The 18,266-nt window shown below is 39.3% G+C and overlaps 3 protein-coding genes across 3 annotated transcripts; all 3 read right to left on the bottom strand.

Moving 5' to 3' along the window:
* Positions 1-1,765: 1,765 nt before the first annotated feature.
* LOC127371961 (caveolin-2-like) lies at positions 1,766-3,686 on the bottom strand. The gene is made up of 3 exons (XM_051415210.1): positions 3,418-3,686; positions 2,602-2,789; positions 1,766-2,503 (listed from the first exon to the last, which is right to left on the bottom strand). The coding sequence occupies exons 1-3, from the start codon at positions 3,616-3,618 to the stop codon at positions 2,344-2,346; spliced, it is 549 nt and encodes a 182-aa protein (XP_051271170.1). The 5' UTR covers positions 3,619-3,686; the 3' UTR covers positions 1,766-2,343.
* Positions 3,687-7,966: 4,280 nt separating this feature from the next.
* On the bottom strand, positions 7,967-12,865 carry gpr61l (G protein-coupled receptor 61-like). Its single transcript, XM_051415204.1, has 2 exons — positions 11,402-12,865; positions 7,967-10,227 (listed from the first exon to the last, which is right to left on the bottom strand). The coding sequence occupies exon 2, from the start codon at positions 10,165-10,167 to the stop codon at positions 8,875-8,877; it is 1,293 nt and encodes a 430-aa protein (XP_051271164.1). The 5' UTR covers positions 10,168-10,227; positions 11,402-12,865; the 3' UTR covers positions 7,967-8,874.
* Positions 12,866-13,008: 143 nt separating this feature from the next.
* parp3 (poly (ADP-ribose) polymerase family, member 3) lies at positions 13,009-17,696 on the bottom strand. The gene is made up of 11 exons (XM_051415198.1): positions 17,554-17,696; positions 17,034-17,231; positions 16,820-16,945; positions 16,198-16,377; positions 15,945-16,083; positions 15,265-15,491; positions 15,021-15,176; positions 14,804-14,890; positions 14,545-14,722; positions 14,294-14,437; positions 13,009-14,006 (listed from the first exon to the last, which is right to left on the bottom strand). Exons 2-11 carry the CDS (start codon positions 17,211-17,213, stop codon positions 13,837-13,839), a joined length of 1,587 nt encoding a protein of 528 aa, XP_051271158.1. The 5' UTR covers positions 17,214-17,231; positions 17,554-17,696; the 3' UTR covers positions 13,009-13,836.
* Between the last annotated feature and the right edge of the window lie 570 nt (positions 17,697-18,266).

The raw sequence follows: 18,266 nt of genomic DNA, 5'->3' as shown, positions 1-18,266 counted from the left end.
ATTAAAATACATTATTTGCTATCATATTCTAATCAACATGTTTGCCCTCACATGATCACAATCATAACAATAAAGTGTTTTGGGCATTTAAATTATTTCACAGTCTCAGTGGGGCAGAATAGACTTCACGCAAGGTAGGTCCTGAGTGTCTTATTCCAGATATGTCTGATTGCAGCAAGGCCCAATACATAAAATTCAATAGTCCCCCGAAATAAAACTCTGATTCAGTCTTCCTTAAGCTGTGCAGTTGTTGCTATCAGTCATGGCTTTCTATATCAGCGTGTTGCATAAACAAACTCCAAAAAGAGGGGGAAGAGGAGGAGGCGCCTATGAAAACTGGTACAAGGACTCATAGCACCCCCAGCTCTCTGTTGCTATTTAGCATAGTCAGTGGGGTGTAAGAACAGTACAGGAAGTGTGAATTCGGCATATGTATTGGCACTCCCTGCCCGGTTCCCTGGTGGTAGAGACAGAGACGAGGAGGGAGGGAAGGAATGGGATGAGAGCGCATGTGATCGGGAGCCAACCCAATTAGAGGAGTATTCTTGGCGTGGCAATGGAGAGAGAAGAGGCCAGTTAGGCATGGAGGCAGAGGGACAGAAATAGCTTAGCAGAGAGTCATGGTGGGCATACCTTTGCCTCTATGGGTGTCAATGCAATCAGCTGAGACTGCACCGGCTCCTGTCTTCCATTTAATGTAGACAGACATGCCAGGCTCTCAGACCTATATTTAGAGTCATATTGTATGTAATGGTAAGGGTGGGTATCAGTAACCCTGGTTACTTTACAAATATTGGAGGTGCTTCTATTGAAATGAACAGAGCTGTGTGTGTTACTTACAACTACTTTTTATTAAATACACATAAATAGGCTAATGTTCTTAATATCCTTAATGTCACCCTGTTCTAACCTGCAAAACTCAGCAAATTAAATAAATTGTTCCACATTTTGGGAAATAAACTTTCTTGTCAAGAGTTAAATGACAAAATTGATAAGACTCTCGGGTCTGTCAGTTCAATATGATGCTTTACCGCCAGCAGCCAGTTGGCTTAGCTTAGCATAAAGACTGGAAAGATGGAGGAAAGCTACCCTGGGTCTGTCCGAATGGTAGAAAAATAACTGACTTCCTGGACTCTCCATTACCTCCCTGCTAAGAAATAGTCCCGAACATAACCCCCCAATAAAACCTGTCGGTAAGAAAGTGAAGTTGTCAAACTATTCCATTAAGTGACTCACCTGTGCATCATCAGAGAGACCAAATATTGATTAGCTTGTCTTTCTTTAGTCTTTCTAAAATCAAAGTAATGTGAAAACCTCACTGAACAAAAGCACTGTTTTATTGTCTTTTAATACTTGATTTACTTTATTTTTTCTCTATAAAGCACTTTGTCTTTCAAAACTACATAATGTAAATAAAGATACTGCCTAACCTAACTTGATGACTAGATTCCAGTGACATGATTGTTGCACAGTGGCAGCACTTTACATTTATCTTATTGAAATTCAACATTTGATGCTGTTTGCATTGAGGTCACACATATATGTAAGGTAATTAGGTTTTATTTAAGGGACAGAAAAATGTTGTTTTATCTGCATAAATGTGCCGCATCCATGTGCTTACTGGTTTGATATGAACTGGATCTGATTTAAATTTGTGGGCCCTTTTACATCTTTTTTAGTACCATTATTTGGTCTGTGGCTCCTGATTAACTTGGTCAGATGACATCTGACGCACCCCTAATGCAAAATAATGTTGCAGCAGTCCTCAAATATATGTTTTAATCCAATTTAACCAAACAATTTTCATTATGTCAACTCATCTCCAAACAGGACAGAAAAGGACAATATAAGAAAGACTAAACATTTATAAGAATTCATGAATGCAATTTCATTCAACGTATTTACAATTTCAATGTCAGTATTATTAATGTAATAATTTAGCCTTTCTCAAAAATACACACTTTCAGAGACAATTTAATAGCTCTCAACAATCATCATCTCTAAATGCTTTTTGGTCTCTTTTGCTTTACAGGCCAAAATATGTGGGTTTAGATCATTTTGTAATTTAATTGCATTACACATTTACTGCTATTTTCTGTAATTGTGCATTTCATTGTTTTAGTACCATTTACCCTACATTCAATCAACACATACCTGTTAAGGTCTGGAGTTACAAAAGGGACAACTTGACATGTATGTCAGCATGCCAAATATCATGACAGGTGAGCAAAAACACAAAATAATCAATTATGATGCTGATTATAATTTTGCTGTAAGGAATTAGTATGCAATCTTTTTTCCATATACTCTGTTCATAACCACACATTTATACACTGTGTTTTTCTATCTGTCTTCATCTTTTGCCAGATAGATGGTGATTCGACTGCAGCATTTTGCAATACTGGTGAAGACAGGGCTGATGAGAATGTTCAGTATACTGCCCCACACAGTCTGGACCCAGTGCATGTTGATAAGAAGGAGCTGCACACAAGGCATGATCAACCTGGAGAGATACAGGGAAGTGGACAAAACATGAGCTCATCTCATCGATAAAAATAGAAATCTTCCATACCCCTAAAAAAGGACAGTAAATAGTCCTACCAGATGTGAAGGCAGCTGAGCACAGCAAAGAGGAGCCCTGCTACCAGTGAGACCGGCACAGCCAGGAGAAGGGATATGAAGCGGTAGCACCATAGTCTGGACACCTCAAACAGGGCGTGACTCCACAGCCACACTTTATCAAAGCTCCTCACCGAGGGAGGCTCTGCAATCACATCCTCAAACGTGACCTCAAGACACACACAGAGACACTGTAAGTGATTTCTAAGGACAGTTTCCCAGAGAATGTGAAATATAATACTGAGAACTGGGGTCTTGGATTTGTTGTAGGCCTGGAAGCAAAATCTTGACATGCAGAATGAGGATGATACACACAAATGTACTGAACTGAGCTGTTTTTAATGGCAAACAATGTCAGGTTTAATTATTTATACGTTGCAGTTTATCTTATAGGCAGAAAATAGAATTGTGTTTATGATCATGTCCACATGAGGTCAGTATTATGCAGCATATTGGTATTTAACACATTTAAATGGTAGTCTTATATTACCTGAAAACAAGTAATTGGCCTATAAACAAAAAATAAATCAATGTCACACTAAAACCATACGTATATTTCTGCTTTACTTCAGCTTTGCATGATCAGTGTTACATCTGGTTCAGTAGTGACTGGAGGAGAAGTACAGTATGCAGTGCATGTACAGCGGGTTTGTTTATTCTACTGACCTGTCAAGTTCTAGACAGTTTCCCTAGACAGAAATGACATACCTCAGTTTGAGGCCTGTGCTCTGTGTCCTCTGTAAATGTTTTTATGTGTTTTGTGTTGATTAAATCTCTGTGACAGCGCACATTAGTTACCTTAAGACTCTTGTTGATTCTTTTGGGATCCCTGTCGTGAATCAGAGGCCTTGTGTCTCTGTGGGTGGAATTCAGATCTTCAGATTGCACATCCACTTTGACTTCCATGAGTTCCTCTGCTTGTCTCTTGTCTTTTGATCTCTCGTCCTCCATTTCCACTGAGTTGAGCTGTGTCTCAGCTTGGTCGACTGCTGTGGTCATGTAATTGAAAATATGGAGGATGAGCGGGGCGTAGCAGGAGGATGCCTTACCACTCTAACCTCTGCAGACTTGTCACTGACACCCAGGTGGAACATAGTGGACTGCTGACTGCCTTGCTTCTTGTTGAGGAATGCCTTTATTGGCTTTTAAAGGCCTGTCTTAAGAGACATTTTCCATGTGACATACTACATGGAAAGTCTCATTTAGATGTGCATGAGAAATATCCAGTGGCCATCGCTAATAACACAAAATCAGCCATCACTTCCTCCTTAAATATTGATGGATTTATTAGAGTTATTATGATAAGTGGTCAGTATTTTTGGCACTGTCGTGGTTATAAATCATCCTCTTTACATCATGAAAGCAGAGTTGGCACTCTTGGTCCAGTCCATTAAGAACAGACTTCTCTACACTTCAACAGCTTCTTGGCAAGAGCTGTCCTTCTAATCATCCATCCGAGCAGGAACTTTGCTCTTCCACTGACACTGACCCTCAGAAACCCACTGCCCCTCATGTGTTACTGTCGAGTTTGGCACTACACACACAGTAATGCCTGTGTGTGGGGTCTGTGAGCACTCATCATTATCTGGTGCAGTTTGTATAACTTGCTGTTTGTAGGCTGCAGACAGTTTGCAGCAAAACCCAACCCCCTCTAGACTCTTCACACTTCCCTCAGGAACTAAATACTCAACAGAGTATGAAACAACAGGCTATTACACATATATTTCAAACAAACAACTCAATATACTGTAAATACCTCTCAGAATATTGGTGTGGTACTTGTAGCTGATGATACATGCCCACATTCACCTGTAGTGTTAAGATTAAATGTCATGGCATTTGTACTCGAATGCAGGTTAATACAGCCATGTACTTATGGATGTATCAACCTGCTAAGGTACCCGGGGGCAAAAATGAGTTGTGACCCACTGTCGGCCTGCCTGCTCTCACTCTTTGTGTAAATATCCTGTGGCCTTCAAGTGCCCATCAGATACAGAGCACTCAGCAGAGAAAATGCTGAAGTACTACTTGGATGCAGGTCATTAAAGTGAATTTATTAAGTATTATGAATATGATCAACAACATGATCACCAACATCCTAAATAAAGACAACATCAACCAATCTGATAGAGATCTTAAGTTCCATTAATTAATTTTCTTCCCGCCGGGATACAGCATTTAGTTGCTTATTTACACATCCAGCAGATACAAAGCAATATTAGCATTCATTTGGACTTTCTAGCAACCTGATGAATGTAAGTCTAGTATTCACTCCCCTTTTGGCTCTGTTTTCTATACTACCAACTGAATGAAATATCTGACTCTTTAGCTACTAAATACTCCACAGTTTTCACCAGCCTGTTGCTAACTTTGTTTGCGTGCTGTCAGGTACTGAGCAGGTGGGTTTTTAACCCCAAAACAGTTGCCTGCTGTAGCCAAAAGCACTGCTATGAAAGCAGTGAGAGTGAACCAAATTAGTGATGATTCTCTGTGAGTTTGTCGCTGCAAGCTACCCCTTTGACATGTGTGATCTATTAATAAAAATGTTATTAAAAATCTTGAATTTTAATTCAGCTGATAGTTTGCCTTACACAGCCTTGTACCTATGTTTGTGTACATGTAGTCCACTTTCTGTTACACCTCCAGCACTGCATTTATTAAAGACTCTAATTTTCCACTGTATGAGCAAGATGAATAAGTGTATGTTACACTGCATTACCAACTGTTTCCAGGTTTTATATTCTCCTCACCTCTGTAACCAGTGTACTGTTGGTTACTTTTTAGTGCACACGTTATATCATCAAATTGCTTCAGATATTCTGTGACACCAGGAGGGTTTCTTTCTGTCCCTCAGCAGCCACGCAATCATACAGGAAACCGTCTATTCTAACCTATGAATATGAATATCTGCCCCCTTACCCAGTCATCATATGAAACTTCTCATTTTCCTGCATAACTGAAAAATGTATCTGACCATCCACACTGCATATTTCAAATGCCTCTAGTTTATAAATTGTGCCTGATAACACACTGTTTATTGACACTGATGATGGACATTCTATAGAAAGAGAGCAATCTGTCTCCAATATCTTATGTACATTGAGACGTCCTTCACATTTAGAAAAAAGCTTGAGCAGACGCTTGGCAGACACATATCACTGTTTGTTGAAAATTCCTAGAAGCCTTCTTGGCAGAGATGTCCAAACAAAGAGGAAGGAGGGGAATTCACTGGTATATAGCGCACTCTGTCGGCCATGGTTTGTCTTTGTAGTGTTTTAAAAATAGATCTCCATTATCTATCACTGACGATAAAATCAGCTACATTTTCCACTCACCCATGCCAAAATAGCTCATTTTGTCTCAGTGTTTGCAATAATACCAAAATACTTGTTTTCCTAATCACAGCCGCACTGCAGTGGTAGTGGAGGCAGGCAGGGTTTGATTAGCAGTTGATTAATGGTGTGTGTGTGTGTGTGTGTGTGTGTGTGTGTGTGTGTGTGTGTGTGGGAAACCATGGTGATGGAAGAGCCCTCAATATTGTGTTGTGATTGTGTCTGAGGTCTGTAGATGCTCTGCTCAACATATGCTAATTTAGATACATCTGGTACATCTCTGGGTTGGTGTGTAAATAATCATTTTAATCAAAAATGGTTTTCAATAAGATTGTCCTTTGCTGTTACCTGACTAACAACATAAATCTCCTTTGCTCTTCCATGTAACGTTCCTTAATCCACATGTCTCACACAAACCTTCATGACTTTTTATTTTCTTGCCAACTGCAGGAGACATCAAAGTGTGTATGCTGCCATGTATAAATCTGTATTGTCTTACATTAGTTCAGCCTAGATTAAGCCCTTTGACTTTGGAGTGAATGCTCTTTCCTTTGCAGTTATTCAGCCTGATAAGATTACAGTACTTGTGTAACACCACTTTACAGAAAACCATCAGCAATTCCTGGCTCAGTAGGTGATCTTTGCTCTTGCCGTCTTCTCTTATTCATACTGTGTATAAACCATACTCAGGACCTAGACATCTGGAATTAAATTTCCAGACTGAGACATTTTGAACATCAGCAAAACATGAAAAAAGACCCAAAACAAAAAAACAACAACACATTAGATTTGAGAAGAGAGATCAAAATGCTGAGCTCCAGTAGTCACACCTGCTCTTTCAGATGTTTCTGGAACAACATGTCGTTCTAATCAGTTTTAATTAAAATCATGTCTAAATACAGAGTTCTGAGTGTGATGTGATGGATAGTGACTCAGAAGTTGTTCAGACAGGTCATAATAAGACATCCAGACTGTGTACGAATTTGTATTTGTTGATATTTGGTTTCCAGATCCAGATGATGTTTCGTTTCTACTATTTTTATCATTGTGTGCACACAAGGATTCATGAAATTCAAATCTCTGCATGCACATTGTACATTTTTTTCCCCCCATATGTTGTCAGCAGCTGTCATTGTGTTTGGATAAATAATGTAAATGTGCCCTGCTGGTCTCATTACTGAATGGCTAGACACTTGTGAGGAGAAAATAACTGAGAGGAGACAAAGAAAAGAAACAGACAGAAATATATATCAATCAGGATGTTATCCATAAAAGTCTCCCAGCATGTTTCTGTGCTGTGTGTGTTTATGCAGCACCCACATCCACCTGGTGAGAGAGCTAATGCAGTGTGCGCCTAAATGTATTAAATATACAACCACAGTTATGTAAGAGTGTGTATACTCCAGTTAGTGATGCTATACAGCAAAATGGTGTTTGCCATTATTTGCTTTGACCACACTGTTCTTCTTTATCTGTCGTTTCTGCTGTTTGTGAAAGACTAATACAAACAGCAAAGGCCATAAAATAGCACTTTGTTACCACTCTTAGAGCATTATCAATGGCCAGTAATGATTTCCATTGTAAATTCACTATCTCTACCTCACCGTACCCATGTCACTACTATAGCAGTCCATATTCGCAGGGAGTTGTGCCTTACCCTCAGGCTCTATCCACATGTTAACGAGCCTCCATCTGAACTTATAGGCTGTGTGTGTGTGTGTGTGTGTGTGTGTGTGTGTGTGTGTGTGTGTGTGTGTGCGTGTGTCAGTCGGCATGAACCAGAATTAGTGGACTCCAATCAGGATCTAAAGCTAAAGCATACATCCAGCCGAAAGGTCCTCGTTGCTATGTGAGTCACAGGCTCACTCAATTTCCATGACGACAGATGACATTCACTGACGATCAGCATATCTGTTGCACACAGGAACTCCAAGGTATTGTCCCTCAGATTCATTAGAGCTCCTCACACCGCAGAGGCCACTGTGTTTGTGCTCTGAAAGGATAATTTGGTGATATGTGGGACTCACTCCATGCTGCTGTTTATCAAGTTATTCCTTACATTTACATCATCAAATACTTTACAAAGTTCAAAAGAGTCAGTCACTGATATACATTTTGTTATTGACATGAAAAAATGACAGTGGAACCAACCCATATTCATATGGTATATAAATGGTTCCTTATTAAATACAATATTACATTTAAACATCCATTCAATCATGTCCTTGTTATTGTAATTACACTCGAGACTTTTTACATTTATAAACATAATAAAACATTTCTACAAACATCATTAAAAGCAGGTCAACTGTAATATCGTAAGGAAAGTATGCACATTTTTTTTTCTGTATTTCACGTTACAGTACAGCCCCTTGACCTAAAATGAAAAGGCCTACCTGAATTAGACAATAAAAGGCACTGGGTATTGAATATGTACTTAAAAGATAGGCACACATTTTTCAAGCTCACCCTAAAACAATACAAACATGTCCTTAAGTAAATTAGAAGGATTATTGGTTGCTGTAATTGTTCCTCTTGTCATACTGGCCACAAAGAGATACCTTTGTGTCAGGAGACAAAATCCACTGTTATTGTTTCCTGCAAAGAAAAAAAATCCTTAAATTCAGCTGAAGATAATACAAGGCTGAGTTATCCAAATCAGGTGGGGATTTTTGCATTGGACAATGACTGTAGAATTTGTACCCCATCACTGACATTGAATTTTCTTTAAATTATTTTTCTTGTTGCCTGAACAGCAGGAATAATTACAGCAGTCAATGATTGTTTCTGTGTATATATGGACAGTCAGTATTGTTTTACGGTATACAGTAAAATGTGAGTGTATCCCTTAAAAAGAAATGGTCCACAAACTGTCATGGCCCATATATTAGCACTGTAGTCCAAAACTCATGTTGGTCAAGGTCTAAGCATGCTCCTCGGGTATTTGTCCAGGGATCTTTATCCCCTGGTCTGTAGTGTTTCTGGGATGGGAGTTAGCACATCCGGATAGGGTTTCAGCTGTGCTACTGGTTCTCTGGATGAACTGGAGGAAGTTCTCCTGGAGGGAACCCTCATGGCTGGATGCCCCAAACTCCGCCGGCTGGGTTAAGCAGCAGCGTCTAAACTTTACTAACTCTTCTCTGATTTGCCTGTTCAACAGGCCGTAGAAGAACGGATTAACTGCAAAGGAGGAGTAGGCCAGCCAGGTAACTGCCTCCTCTAAGTCCCCAGGGCTCTGCATGGAGCCAGTCAGCGACATTTGCAGGTGAAAGATGAAGAAGGGCAACCAGCAAACCAAGAACTGACCCACAATGAACACCAAAGTAAGGGCAGCCTTGCCTCCACTGAAGGCCCTCTCTGGAGAAAGTCTCTGGGGCAGAGTACGGGTGGTGGTGATCATGGTGGTCTGGCTGTTGATGGAATCTGAGCGATCTTTAGCAGGGCTTGCATTAGCCCACGTTGGCACAGCAGGGACCTGCTGCAGGGCTGCAGAACGAGCTACCTTATACACGGCACAGTAAACAGCAAAGATAACCACCGCAGGAACCAGGAAACAGACCACAGTGAAGAGCACAGCAAACACACTTCTTAGACGACTGTGGCTCGCGTGGAGAGAGCAGTGAGCTGCAGCTATTGAGCTCTGATGTCCATAAGCTGGCCATCCAAACAGCGTGACCAAAGCTAACAGGACTGACTTCACCCAAATTAGGACCATGACAACAATAGCAAGGTTGATGGTCATCTTGACCTCATAACGCATGGGGTGTACGATATAGAAGTAACGCTCCACACTGATGGCTGTGATGGTTAGAATGGACAGACAGATGAGGAAAACATTGAGAAAGATGTAAACCTGACACTCCAGAACAGTAAACACCACAGTGCCAAAGAACGGTGAGCTGGATATGATACCCAAAGGCATGAGGAGGATGGCACACAGTAGGTCCACTGCACAAAGGTGACACACAAAAGCAAACCTCTTCAGGTGAGGAGCACGGGCAATGGCCACCATCACACCAGTGTTGGCCAACAAAGCAATGAGGTTAAGCGTCACCATGCAGAACAACCCAAAAAGGTCTTTGATCTGTGACTGGGAGCTCGTGACGACGCCCACAGCGGCAGGAACCGTAGGATTGGGCTCCCATAGGGCAGTGGTGAGATTGGTCACTGGGTGATTTGGAACAGAAGCTATCATGGGACCAGTCTTGTCGGCCATTATTCATTTACAACTTCCTCCATTTGGATTTCAGGTGTCTTCATATGTGGATATCCTGTGCTGAGAAGACATAAAAAACAGTTATTTCCAAATATAAATAATACCCATATAAAGCATGTTCAGACCATGGACCATCCATCCTTCTGTATATATGTTTTCCCCTCTACCCATATAACATGTAGGAATAACAATGGGAATACTGATTCAGGATGAGGTTTGATTATTTAACATCATGTTAACAATTTTGCTGAGCATTCATCTCTAATTTTGAAACATGAAACACTTACATGTTTCAAGTGTAAACAGATACAATTTAAATTGGAAATTGTAAAATACAGAAATGGCAGATTCTTCAGTTCAGTCTAGACCTGCTCTATTTGAAAAGTGTCCTGAGACAACCTCTGTTATGAATTGGCGCTATACAAATAAAATTGAATTGAATTTATGCAAAATCAGTATTAGCTCCGTTGAGGGCAATTCCACACAGCTTTTAAAGATAAGAGTTATGAGGACAATAGGCAGAGAGCTGTTTGCAGTGATCTTAATTAAGGTTTTCCAGAATGCCTTTGTTTTAGGTCCAACTTGAGTCTATTATATATTTACATATCTATATTTATTGGTTTAACATTACATCTGTTGATCCTCTTTCACTCTCAAATGCCTTTGACTCTTTACTTTTATCTCAGAAATGAGAATCTGTGAAAATGGATTAACAAACTCACGTGATATACTAGACTATCATATACAACCAAAGGACAGAGTTCATGAGTAAACAAAAGCTAATGTATATGTGAGGTTTTGTTGTTATGATATTATAAATCCATTAATATAGGAGAATGTAAGTCTGTCCTTTCTGTCCGACTGTCAATTGCTAACAAGAAAAAAGGCAATCAAAACTTTCGCATGCTCTGTCTTTAAAAGCTATGAACATGCTGTGTATGCAGTTCTAAAGACTTTTACTCCTTTGCTTTGGAATACACGGTATATGTGTATTGGTATAGTTAAATCAATTTATATTTAGTTTTTGTCTATTTAGACACGTGATTTGGAAAAGTATAAGTACGTCACATTTATTCTATCTGCAGTATGCACATGTGTGCTGATAGTAAATCTATGAAAAATATGTTTAAATACCAATACCTCATTGTGTGGTAAAACATTCTGATTTCTTCAAAGGAAATTTCCATCTAGATTTTTATCACCAAAAATAAAAACACATATAGCACTTACTTACCCATGATCCACTCTCCGTTTGTGTGGTTCAGTCAGTTCAGACCAAACAGGTTAACCCAGCGTCTGACTTGAAGAAGCTCCTGTTGAAATCCCACATATGTTTTTTGTGACCAAAAAAAGAGGAAGCCCAGCTGTACTTTTTCAAAAGGTAAAATAGTCAGTCCTGAAACTGAAAATCCATGTAATGAAATTGAGTTAACTCAACACACTGTCTGTGGTTTGGTTCTTCTGTAAAGAGGCTCCAGAGGTCCAGACTTATCGCACATGTATATCTCCAATTAAAGAAGTGCTGATCACCGATTCCATGATGCTATAAGATGGTGAATTATGCTTCCTCTCTCTCCTTTAGTAACACTCTCATTCCTGTCCTATTCTGTGTATGGCAGTGACTGTCACACATTGTATTGTGTAGTGTTTTTTTTTTTTTTTTTGCTTTCAAATAGACACACACTCCACTGTCCCACTTCCAGAGGCCAGACTTCCCTGGGTCCTAATTTCCACCGGTTTAAGGGGGAAAGTCATGTTTTTTATTTAAATCAGAGACTACTGTAACATTACTAGAGAATGTAACTGCTCCACTGATAATAAATAAGGGATTTACTTCTGAAGTGACAAAAATAAAATGCACTACAACAACATGCATCTCTATAGAGGTGGGTTTCTTTACAGTCCAATCACATGTATTCCATAGTAGTGGTTCACTAAAATTTCTATAGTGATCGCAAAAAGTCTGTCTTCATATGACTACATCCCAAGTACTGTACCGGCATATTTTTCCTTATTAAATTTGTCTCAGAGTAGAGGTATAATACAAGGCAACAGTACACATTTCATCCATCCCAAAAAGTCTTCATTTAGGTTAAATTAACCAGTATGCCTGGTCTGTAACTGTAGCAGCCTTCTTGAGCTAATCGTGCAAGATTAACTTAATCCTGTCTATATTGATAACATTTTACAATAAAATTTGAAATCAGAATAATTAAAAATAACAGGCACCAAATAAAGGGTGCACATTTATTTATATATGTCTATACTTTTTTTTGTCATTATTATTTTTTAGTGGGTGTTTTGCTGTGTTTTTTTAATGTATTGATGCCATTGTGTTTCCTGTTTTCCTTTTCTTTGCAATTTAACTTGGTTACATATCACAATGTAGACTCACATTGTAAAAAATTACAAGCAAAATATATACATAATTTTCTCTGGGAGACCTTCAAACAGACATTTCTCTTTTTTTTTTTTTGAAGAGCCAGAGAACAGAGAACGCTAGAAAGATATTGTCATGTATTGTATTTGCATTTTAATGCAAATACATGTGCTCCAAGAACCAGAAATCATTTTCAGTGTTATAAAATAAGATTAGCTTGTATAAGACAAATTTGTAATTACAGGACTATCTCTCAAAGACTATCCATGTTATTTAATTTGTTCTCAATGTATTACCAACGTACAAACAAAGTCCAGCATACTGAAAATGTCTTGCATCAAAAACATTATTAGTTATCAATATCAAACATATCAGCTCTAAGACTGGAAAACACCTAAAATAACAAGTATGCAAGTAAGTCTTAAAGCTCAAATTCCAAAAAGGAAAAACATTGCAACATATTTGAGGAGAACTTCAGTTTATTAACTAATCACTGAATCAAGTGATGTCTTAGTGCAAAAATGTTAAGGCAATTGCATAACAAAGAGAGTTGCTCATTACTGACACCATGTGGTGATATATGTAATGATGCTAGAAGACCTATTAGAAGACCTACTAGGCTATTCATGACGTACATGTTACATTACTTTGCATTGCAGATGCACTTTCAGAGTATTTCTTAACAGCTGAATTAGATTTGTACCAGTGCTTGAACATCAGCCACAAATTGCACTTTATCCATCTGCCTGTAAACCTATCTCTGCATACTGTATATTTTTTTACTTCTGGTCTACCACATAACATGATTAAAAATTACAATATAACTGCAAAAGCATGCGGCAAATTACTCCTACATATCAGCAACATTTTCTCTCTGAGCGACAGGTTACTCAAACCACAACTGAGATACGAAATAGAAAACAAGGGGAAGCATGTGACTTAAAAAGAAAACTGTGCAAATAGCTTGAGGTCTGTTAAATATTTAAAAATTACAATCTAGTAAGAAGTGAAAAAGAGATTTTTTTTCATTGTAGTGGGAAAAGTAAATACAGTATTTGTTATAACGGATAAGTCTGGTCTATCACACTCAAGCCACTTTTACAGTGTGCAAAATATAAGGCACAAGGAAGTATGAGTTTTTTATGCATCATGGAACAAAGACAATAACCATATGGTTATGAGAGAAGAGCATAGCCAAGCTTATTAGGAAGCACCTTATACAGTATTGAGGGAATGAGGAACCTTTAAAAGACCTGCTTCTTTCCTTGAGTTGAATTAGTGCACCGTGTTCACATGTTCAGCTCCAGCAGGTAGCGAAGGCGACACTGGTTCTCTCTGTAGATGAGATATTCACTGTTGCTGAAGTGGCTATCTGTGAACTGGGCCTGTTTTATGGCCTTACCCTGAGGCACAGCAACCGTCTTGCCCTCCAGGGTGATGAAGACGTCCTTGGATGGATCTGAAAGCACAAGTTAACAGCTTTATTAAGCAAAAATGCAACATGATATCATAGTAGTTCTCAAAAGCTTTCATTTTTAGCAATATTGTGGAAATGAGTAACAGAATGAGTACAGTAGGATTTTTATTGAACATGATCTGGAACATAAACAGTGTTTCATGTTTCTTCTTGAGTTGCTGTTTAAAAAATGCAACTCTAACTTTGTGTTTTTAGACACAAAAAGCATTTTGCTCTCTCAATATACTGGTTTATTTTACCATATAAATAAAACTGAGGAAGTATTGTACCTGGTTCGACGCTTCCTCGTGCCACCACACTATCATATCCTGCGGGAGCCTTTCTCAAAGAAGAGTCATCTTTGGTGATGGTCTTTTCTTTGCCGAGGGCCACCTCACTCAGAAACATCACTCCAGTGTTTTTAGAGGTACGCACTACAAGTCCATGGCAGAAAAATTTGATTTTCAAACACCTTATTATTCTTATGATTGAAGTGTTATTATTATTATCTCATTCAATCCGTCTTTTCATACAGCCTCACCGTAAGCTGCAGATTTGCAGTTCTCAGATGCAAAATAGATACCGCGACCAACGCGGCCTCCTGAATGGGGCATTATCCTTAGACCACTCTTCAGGATGGCTGCCACCACCGCTATGTTTGTACCATGCCAAAGCAGACGCCGGTTCTCCAGATTGTCATTCTCACTAAACCGCTCTCCCTGCAATGTGCATTGTATGTGTTAGGTCACCAGACTTCAGCCTTCTGTATCACATGAAACAAGACTGACTGTAGTTCCTACCTCTTTCTCTCGATCAACTTCCCAAACATTGACAATTTTCGGCTTACGATAGGCACCTGAAGTCACTGTCAGGTATTTTTCTATCATCTTTAAAAGCAAAAAAAAAAAAAAAGTTAATATTGGTGGACAGGAGGACAACATGAATGAAAGATGATTTGATATCAGTCATGACAAGTACAAGTGCTACTGAACGTTATTATTGCTTATGACACAGTACCTTGAATATATCGGAACCCTTGTCCATTAGATCAAGCCTGCACTTAAGAGAATTGTAGTCCTGGTCTAGAGGATGAGGAACTGTCTCTATCATCTCTTCCTGAGCCTTCTCAGTCTCTGACTTCAGAGTCTGGGCAAGCTCGATGTCAGCCAGCACCTTTACAGAGCATGTGAAAGGAGAAAGACTTTAGGAAAACATACAAAGACAGCTCATTCCAACATATAATCTAAAAAACAAATCCCACCATAAGCATCTCTTTCTTTTGCTCCACGATCTCTTTGGTATTGATGGTTGGCGGTCTGTTCCGGCCAAAGTTGTGTGGGACTGTGGTGAAGAACTTTGAGGAAAGTTCTTCCAGAGACTTGCCTGCTTTTTTTTTTTGGTTCATGGCTGCCTCAATCTCCTCCAGCACTTCAAAGCCCTTTGCAATCTGCATCTTACTGAGTTTGCCCAAAGGCATCTTCTTGATGTCTGTATAACATTAACACACACAAACATATACATACACACATAAAAAAAACACACCCAACCCAACTGTTTTTGCTAAGAAGAGGCACACTGTATTTTGCACATTTTATGGTGCAAATTGTTACTTCAATTACTTCCAAAAGTTAGAAAGAAACATGGAAAAACAATGATCTTCTTAGCAAAGCCCAAGACACTTATCAGACACGGTATGTTCAAAATTAGATAAAGTGCTGTGTAAATGCAGACTTCACCCTTTGGTCAATCATTTACATGTCAAATTCTGCACTCTTTGATGTCCTAAGGTTCCTACATTTGTATGGAAATTGGCTTCCCATTTAGAGCAACAGGCACTATTTCAACAGGTATGTGACAGAGCAGGTACTTATGCACACTGAACTTCTGTAGGCTCCACGAACCTGTTTGTATTAAAGAGTTGGTAAACTGAGACACACCCACCTAAGTTCATGCATTCCATCGCCTCCTTGAACATGTCATTGCTGAAGATGAGCTTGATGAGGCTCTCTGTAGCCTCATCGAGGGTGCAGGGTAGGACATTTTTAGACATTCTGACAGTTTTTCCATCAACACTATCCACCTGTAAGTACAGCCAGTCAGATTTCATTTAGGCTTATATGGAATTGTAAAGATTTTAAATATTTGGAACACCTCCGACAAGTTAATTATTGAAGTCTGCTTCTAGGTTTCATACCTTGACCTCTGCATCCTGGTCTCCATCCACTTCGATCAGGGTATACTTCCCAGGGTGAGACACAAAATTAGACCGATCGCACCAGTTGTTCTTTGTCTTGTCCTTGAACTTTTTCTCAAAGTCCTTGACAGCTTTCTCAGGCTTATCAAACTCGTTAAGTTTGCACTGTCCCGTTTCCCCCTGAATTTAGATCAAAGATGAGGCAATCGGAGGCAATATGCTTTATATAACAAAATGAACACACTAACATGCGCTGTACCAGCTGTCAATAGCCCTGATTATTACCACAGTGTTGTAAACATCAACAGTTATACTAATGGTACATTGATTAAAATAATTAATATATTCATTAGCAAATACTATTACAGTCAACACACTTCTATTCACATAACATGTGCAGTAAAAATCTGATTGATCTAATTAAGGATCCGCTCAAGACATTAGTTTCAATAGGCCCTTCGGAGCACAGAAAGAGCACATATACAATAAAACATCAGGAAAATGTGACTCCAATAGATGTTTCCAAGTGCAGTAGTGGCTAATATTTAAAGAAATGTAAGAGATTTATGAGCAAAGCGTAATAAAGTACAGTTAGTACGACTGTGTTGCGGGACAAACTTACCACTCTGCCCCATCTGTTCCATGTGTAGTAATCTTTGCCTGCTGCAATAACTTGAATGACATAAAACTTATTGTTGTTATGGCCGATGTTTGTTTGATTGAGCATGCAGTCATAGTCTTCATATATCTGGTGGAGACAACACAGAACATTTTTAACAATGTATTTAGAGAAAAGTGCATAAAATTCAGGTATTTGCACTGTTGCTCTCTCTTACCTCTCCAGTGTCATACAGTTCGCACTGCTCATCCACCTTCCTCTTGCCTTTCACCTGTGGCCCTGCAGCCAGAAGGGCCTCTTTTGCAGAGGTGAAGGCATCCTTGATCTTTGGTGTCTCCTGCTTTGCTTTCTTGCCACCTGCCTTGGCAGCGGAGGCAGCTCTTCTCTTTGGTGGCATGATCCTGGCTGAAAAACCCTGCACAGAAACTTGCCACATTCGTGATCTGATCTGGGCAAGCTGCCTGGACAAGCTCAGACATGCCTACACTAACCAGCTAATCCTCTGTATGCACCAAAACAAATCAATGAAGCCCCCATGCATGTACTTACTGAGTAATAACCAGATACTATATAGATACAGATGTATACAACCATAACTAACAGCAATTCACTACTACCACTGGGTTGCTACTACACAACAGTAGTGTTGATGTGTTCTGATCGAGGCCGCCGGAGAGCCTCACTGCTTTTATTTTTATTCCGAAGACGACCTGAATCTTCCTCAGCTGGGAACTCACCTTTTAACTTTAAATGGTGTCAGTCGGGCTGGGAGACAGGAGGGCAGACGGACGGACGGACAGACAGAGTGTCGATGCGCTGCACAGTGATTTTCGGGAAGTTTACCTTCACTTTAATACAGTCATAGAGGAAGAGGCGGAGCTCCACTGTATTTTCCCTGCTTGCTGCTGTCGGGGTGGAGACCGGGGACCGGCAGAGCTAACGTTAACTAACGGCGGTACCGCCACCCAGCGTATCCCGATGTGTTACTGCCCCTTCATACAGCTGCTGTTTGATTAATATTAACCGGGTTAAAGACGGGAAATACCATCTTGTTCAAGGTTAACGTCCACTGTTATCTTCTGTTAACATATGGAGACACTATAGTTTCACTGTTGGTACGCATATTTGTTACACACATGTAGTTATAATATTACTGTGTTAAATTCACACATATTACTAAAGTTAAGTTAACATGTTAGAGACAAGTTCATAGTTCAATATACTTTGATTTAATAAGTGGTTCTCAACCTGGGGTATTTTCATTTCATTATAATTTAATTGACTAGGAGTTATCTATGGAAGCCCATTCCTGCCAATGTGATAGGAAAAAAAGATTTTGTAAGTCATTATAATGAGAAACTCTATCAAAATATTGATATTAGTATCTTAATATTTTGACTTAGTATCTTAATAATTTGTCTTAGTATCTCAAAAATAATGAGAAACGTTC

The sequence above is a fragment of the Dicentrarchus labrax genome, unplaced genomic scaffold, assembly GCF_905237075.1.
Source record: "Dicentrarchus labrax unplaced genomic scaffold, dlabrax2021, whole genome shotgun sequence".
NCBI classification, from domain to species: domain Eukaryota; kingdom Metazoa; phylum Chordata; class Actinopteri; family Moronidae; genus Dicentrarchus; species Dicentrarchus labrax.
The sequence above is the reverse complement of the archived record's forward strand: the minus strand, read 5'-3'. Positions and strand labels throughout refer to the sequence as shown.

Bases quoted from the DNA above. Each gene is read 5' to 3' on its own strand.
- LOC127371961 (XM_051415210.1), bottom strand. From the start codon at position 3,618: ATGACCACAGCAGTCGACCAAGCTGAGACACAGCTCAACTCAGTGGAA. The intron at 2,790-3,417 runs GTAACTAATGTG...GTGTGTCTTGAG, and splicing joins GAATCAACAAGAGTCTTAAG to GTCACGTTTGAGGATGTGAT. The intron at 2,504-2,601 runs GTAGGACTATTT...GTATCTCTCCAG, and splicing joins CTCAGCTGCCTTCACATCTG to GTTGATCATGCCTTGTGTGC.
- gpr61l (XM_051415204.1), bottom strand. From the start codon at position 10,167: ATGGCCGACAAGACTGGTCCCATGATAGCTTCTGTTCCAAATCACCCA.
- parp3 (XM_051415198.1), bottom strand. From the start codon at position 17,213: ATGCCACCAAAGAGAAGAGCTGCCTCCGCTGCCAAGGCAGGTGGCAAG. The intron at 16,084-16,197 runs GTATGAAACCTA...CTGTACTTACAG, and splicing joins ACCAGGATGCAGAGGTCAAG to GTGGATAGTGTTGATGGAAA. The intron at 14,891-15,020 runs GTACTGTGTCAT...TTGCTTTTAAAG, and splicing joins AGGGTTCCGATATATTCAAG to ATGATAGAAAAATACCTGAC.